This window comes from Bactrocera oleae, chromosome 5 (genome assembly GCF_042242935.1).
Source record: "Bactrocera oleae isolate idBacOlea1 chromosome 5, idBacOlea1, whole genome shotgun sequence".
Lineage (NCBI taxonomy): Eukaryota > Metazoa > Arthropoda > Insecta > Diptera > Tephritidae > Bactrocera > Bactrocera oleae.
The window spans coordinates 72,968,163-72,974,561 of record NC_091539.1 but is presented as its reverse complement, the minus strand read 5'-3'; the positions used below and the strand labels follow the sequence as shown (position 1 = coordinate 72,974,561).

Sequence of the window (6,399 nt, the reverse complement as noted above, 5' to 3'; positions counted from 1 at the left end):
TAAAAGACCTTTTCATTTATTGGTTTTTATTAATTTTTGTGCTTGAATGCGCTGACGGTGTACAGTGTGTGCGGTTTATTAGAGCTGCCACAGTTCTAAAACGCTTCCGCCCATGCGAGTGGCTTGAGTTATTTTCTGTTGTTTCTGTCGCTGCTGTGAATCTTGGTTATTTACGACTTTGTTATTGTCGCTGCCGTGACCTCTGATGCCGAAGAGTTCAGCAAGAGCAATAAACCGCAAAACTGTGCACGATCCCTCACATGAGTTTTATTATTTTATATCCATTTTCGGTGGCTTATCACACACATAACCTTGTCATTTGCATATTCGAATGTGGAAGTGATGGGAGTGCCGGCCGTAAATTGTTGCCTTAAAACCAAAAAATTTGCATAACAATCGCCGGCTTCGCAAACGTGCAACACTGCGTGAGTTTACAAAGTTCGTTTAACGGTTGGTGACTCTCTCTTTACAATATCTTTCAATAATTGATGTTTCGGGAAAACGCTATCTTCGTCGCAGTAGGTAACTGTGGCGAAAAATATTAAACTTTGTTGTTCGAAAATATTTTTTTAATTTAAATGCTTCTGGCAACACCTAACACTGTTACATTGAAGAGCCCAGTGCGGCATTGGAACCATCCAAATCGATTTATAACTGCAATGTGTGGTACAATGGGCGATAATTTTGCGAAAGAATGCGAACAGGGCTTGTTTTATCAGCGCTGGACGCACATTAAATGGCGGGCAATTATACGAAAAGGCAACAATAACAAGCACCGATACTGAGAATGAGCTTGCTCGCTTAACACTGTCGGTTTCTGCCTTCAAAAGCTGTAATTAAGCGCACAAATTGGCAACTCAAATGCAATAAAAGCACAATAAATGTTTTCTCTAGCCGGGATATCATGCCACATGACTATACGCTAGCACATACACACATACGCAAGCATAAATGCAATGTTACAATGATATATCTTCTTGTTTACTTGCGATTTTTGTTCGCAGCATTTCGCTGGACTTAAATAAAATATGAAACTCGGTTTTGCACGTGTCCAAAAAGTGTACAGTGTACGTCACACACTCACACATATGTACCTACAGTCTCGCTCTCCTTGCCTTTAGTGAAGCGTTGGTTTTTCGCAATTTTTTGCTTTCAACGCGGCCCACATTTTAACTTCATTTTCTTAGCCATGTTTAAATTTGTTTTGCTTTTGTTATTAATTAATTTTATTTTATATTTTTTATTGCTGCCTCTTATGCAGTAAATGCACCACCTGCGGTTGCCACAGCAATGGCCGCTACAGCAGCAGCGATAATTGCATTAATTGCCTGTGGCTTTGCCGTGGCACACCTCAGTTGCGTCGCTTGCTTCGTTGGCTCCGCCTGGCTACTCTGTTCCACTGGAAGCCTGTCCATTGACGGCTGACAGCCGACGTTGGCAACGCGATTGCCAACAAGGGACGCATTTTCGTAATTCTTCACAAGTTTGTTCACTTTGTTTTTTTTTCTTCGGGCCTTTGCAGGTCAAGGATATTGTAATGTTTAAAAAAGTTATAATGATGTACAAAATAAATAAATAACAAGAAAAAACGTTAGATTCGGTTGCACCGAATCTATAATACCCTGTAAGAGATTCCTTACAAGAACTACTGACTCGATTTGAACGATTTCTTTCAAGATTGCACCATTGCCATGGACAATAACCCATGCCAAATTTGATGGGTTCGTTAAATAAAAAACCTTCCCATGTAAGCACTTGATTGTGATCGTTCAGTTTGTATGCCAGTTATATTCTAAAGTGGCCCGATATCAGCCGTTCCGACAAATGAGCATCTTCTTGGTGAGAACCTGTGCAAAATTCAAATTTTTCAAATCGATTATCTCAAAAACTGACTGACTAGTTCATATATAGCTATTTAGACGGACAGATGGATGGACACGGCCAAATCGACTCAGCTCGTCACACTGATCATTTAGATATATAGTTTATAGGGTCGTTTGACGTTTCCTTTTGTTTGTTACAAACGTCATGGCAAAGTTAATATTACCCTGTTCAGGGTATAACAACAACGTAACTCCCTGTTGACGATAAAAAACCATTGCAATGTGAGTGAATTTAAAGATCTTTAGAAAATTAAAAGTATGTGTATGATTTGAACTTTGGTTTCATTGAAATACGAGTGTTAGTTCCAAATGACTGACTGGTTTATGTCAACTTAACAGCGCCTATAAAAAATCTTGTATAAAACATATTTTATAGCATCCGTCATAAATAAACGACGAACAACTCAATATTGTAACATTAAAATATTTCTGATTTCAAAAACATGTTAAAAATACCATGAAATCACTTAAAAAGATTTAAGAACGGATTTTAAGAAGAATGAGTCTGATAGTCAAGTTATAGAATTTTTTATGGTTGCAGAGATTATCATAGCGATTTTTGAGAGTATTTGGTATTAAATCTGTTCTAACTTGACCCTTTCCTTTTTAAACGCTAGCAACATATTGCTACAGAGTACATATAATAGTTTTGTTTACCAAACGGTCCTTTTTGTCACTAGTTTATTTGGTATAACAAATCACATTATGGAGTGGCATCTGTAGTTTTAAATATTTTTAAAAAGTGGGTGTGGTCGCACCCTCTAATAGGTTTAATTTGCATATCTCATTACCCGCTAAAGCTATAATAACCAAATTCACTTAGGACAAACATTTTAAGTACCCTTATCGACAGTGTGATGGAGTGATAACCCCGACCACTCCCCATATAACGGTTTTGATTAAAACTATTAAAAGTGCAATAACTCATTAAATAAACAAGTCAGAGACGTTGAATTTCATACGATGGTTGCAATTAAGCTTGGTAGGAGTCAAAACAAAAATTGGACAATGGAATTGGCACCACTCACCCTTAGGGGAAAACCCATATCTCGGGATCTACTTGATAAATTATAAAGTTGAGTGAAAACTTGACCTAGCCCCCATATAACTAATATCATTATTTTCGAACATCCGATAGACTTTACTCCATATGATTGGTGATGGTATGTGAGGTACCTTAATGAAATCCTGTAAGCATTTATTAGTCTGTGGCATGTTAGTAGTATGTGGTATTGGCAAAAATTGATAAGGCAATACTACCCCTAACTCCCATATACTATTTATAATGATTTTTGTTATTCTAGCAAATTTTATGCCGAATATTTTACCAGCCCCTGAAGAAATTTCCCGGGCTTTGATTTTGGCAAGTTGCAACCGAACTTAGCCCTTTATTACTTGTTTTATATGTATTTAATTAAGATGTGTTCAATACTTTTAAGTGGGCTGCTTCAAATCAACCTCGAAAAGAAGAAAGAAAACTGACTAAACCAACGTGAAAAATTCTAAAGGATTGGCTATGGTGATGAAGTTGACTCATGGTCTCGGTGCAGTTAACGGCGCATAGAAACACACAAATATGGTGTCTGTAAGACACGGCAAATTCCAAACGAAATCCAAAGATTTTTGCTTGTAATCACCTCTTAATTATCCTTTGAGTCCTGCCTGTGTTGAAATAAAGCTGAAAATCCTTCGGTTTATTATACGGTGAAGGCAGAATTGTATAATCTTTTACATTATCAAATGTCAGCATGACTTGCCAAAGATATCTACATAGTGAACTCGGGAAGGGGCTACATGACGCGAGCGTAAACGTCAAGTTCAGAAAAAGCGGCATAAAAAGGCGTTTAACTTACAAAATTGATGACATTTCGAAATTAATTTTTTACACAACCATTTCTTCACACACTCACATACAAACACAAATGTCATACATATGTACTCGTACGTATGTAGATACACATACGTTCAATAACGCAATTATTTATACAAGGGCTTATTTATTTGTAGCCATTGTTGTTGTTGTTTTGACACTGATGACTAGTACATACAGTTGACGGAGATTTTGTATCGATGGTATTAAATGAGCTGAAGAAAATCCCCCAACCTCTCCTCTTGAGGCGTTTAGTAAACATGTTCATATAAATAAAAATTAACGCGTTCGAAGCGCAAAATAGAAAAGACGTGCTTATAATTTCACTTATATGCAGTTATAATGCATTATATAAATATTAATGGCACTAAGCTATTCGTCGCTTTGGTAGCTACCGGCCTATATTCCGGCGCCAGCGACCCGAGAAATGAAGTATGCGATCACCGGTTGAGCGACTTTATTGGAATTTGGCCTAAAAAAATGTTAATTTACGACTCGTTCGAGCAGCCAAAGGATACGGCAGACGCCTTGGCAGAGAAATTCTAATACCAGATGGGGCGGCGTATTGCGGGTAGGGCGTTGTTCTTAGGTGCGTCACCACGGACGCACTAAAGGCAGCTGGTTGGCTTATTTGCTCGTTATGTCTGCCGAAATGTACGCAATTAGGCGATATTCAAATTTGACATCAAATTATGGTGAAAACGGGCAAAATTAAATATTTACACACCTTTAAGCGTTGCGCATAAGCAAACACACTAACAACACATATGCGAGTTTACTTGTATGTTTGTGTCGTTAGGTACACAGCAAAACAAACGTTCGCCATCGCTTTTGCAAACAAACTCACTCAAAGAGAAAAGCAAGTTTGTGCCCTTGTGGTGTATTTTCCCCCAATTAATGTCATTATGTTGAGACTTTGCTACCGGCGGCGGGAATGTACGGCTCCCATTTCGTAGGGCAAAAGTCGGCCTTGCCACACTTGAGCTGCCGTGTCACATTCGAGTTGCATACCTCTGAAGTAGGAATGAAAATCAACAATAATAAAATAAAAAATTCGAAATTCCCCTACAATTAGTTAAATTTTTTTTGGAAAATCAAATTTGCTGTCTGGGAGCAGACTTTAAGTATCCTAGGCTTGATCGCTTATCGAAGCGAGTGAGCCATTCCGATATTTAGAGGATCAGGAGAAGCGCTGCAAAACCATCGTTGACAGGAAAAGCTGGAGCACAGTGCTATTTTCAAATGATGGGCAATTTGTATAGTAAAGTATGGCCGAGCAAGAAAAAGGATTCCAGTTTTTATCTGAAACCTTTGAAAAAAGATGCTTCAGTGCTGAAAGCGGTCGAAGATATACAGAACCTGTAGGTTTAGAGGGCACGAAGGGCCACAGTTGAATCTAGCTAAATCTTTATTGATTTTATAAACATTCTCTTTTCACGCCCAGCACTCCGGAAGAAGTTGAGCAGCAGTTCGAAAACGTGTGCCGCGCGTCCCACAAGGTTCTGCACAGCCTGACGCACAATCCGTGCGGCCAATTATCCATGCGCATAAAGCAATGCTTGGACGAAAATGTTCAGCAAATGTCCAAGTGCTTTGCCGAGATGGACGAGTATAGAAAGTGCGTGAGTGATATGATGTCGCAGAAGCTGGCTGATGTCGTTAGCGATTTCGAAGAGCACAAAGAAGACGACGATAAATTCAATGAAAGCGATTTGGATGTTGAAACGGAAAACGAGCATAGCGAACGAAAACAGGAGAGTGACCCAAGTAGCTGCGCCTAAGCTCCTTACGCTATTTAGTATGTAATCATGTGTATTTGTGAATATATATATATAGGTATATGTGTGTATTTATATATTATATTCTGTGTCATTTCGCTTTGTTGGCGAAGTAAGAACATTTTTTGAATTAATAAAGCAGTAACGTAAAGGTCACTGCAAGAACTTGACATTTTAAATTTCAAAAAGATTGACGATTGATATCAAACTACTGACGGATGGAATGGAGGAAGTAAACCTTATCTCATAAAAATATGTAAAAAGTAATACACACCAGTTTATATGTGCTTTACTCTCTGAATGAGAGGCTGTACGAAGTGCTCAAAAGCCAAAACTTTATAGAATAATTTTAAACGAAATGTTTATAAACGTTTTTTTATGTAAATAAAATATTTTGTATAATTTTTATTGATTTATACCCTTAATATGGTATATAAGTTTGCCACAGGGCATATAACTAGATCAAATTCAAGTTCTTCTATGGATATCTTCATTATTTGACATGATATCTTCACGAAATTCGGCATATATGCAAGACGACGCACCTTTTTACGAACAAATTGTTCAAATAAATAATGGTAGCTACAAACTGACAAATCAAAATCAGTACAAAAATCTTCATAAAATATTTTTTTGCTTCATTAATTAAGTTTAATTCGACTTGAAAGTTGTTTATAACAAACATTGTGATTTTAGTTGCCAATTTTCTCGAATTATACCGCAAATCTCGACAGAGCGAAAGAGGGAAAAATTATTATAACTTTGCTTGCAAGTTCCCAAATACATATACATACATGTATATATGTAAGTACAATATATAGAAATCCGTGTATATATAGTTAAAAAGGAAATAATACAATTGTGTTTG

General features: G+C 37.3%; 1 protein-coding gene across 1 annotated transcript; it reads left to right on the top strand.

Moving 5' to 3' along the window:
- Positions 1-4,742: 4,742 nt before the first annotated feature.
- LOC106624005 (uncharacterized) lies at positions 4,743-5,939 on the top strand. The gene is made up of 2 exons (XM_014243661.3): positions 4,743-5,114; positions 5,198-5,939. The coding sequence occupies exons 1-2, from the start codon at positions 4,996-4,998 to the stop codon at positions 5,532-5,534; spliced, it is 456 nt and encodes a 151-aa protein (XP_014099136.1). The 5' UTR covers positions 4,743-4,995; the 3' UTR covers positions 5,535-5,939.
- Positions 5,940-6,399: the final 460 nt, after the last annotated feature.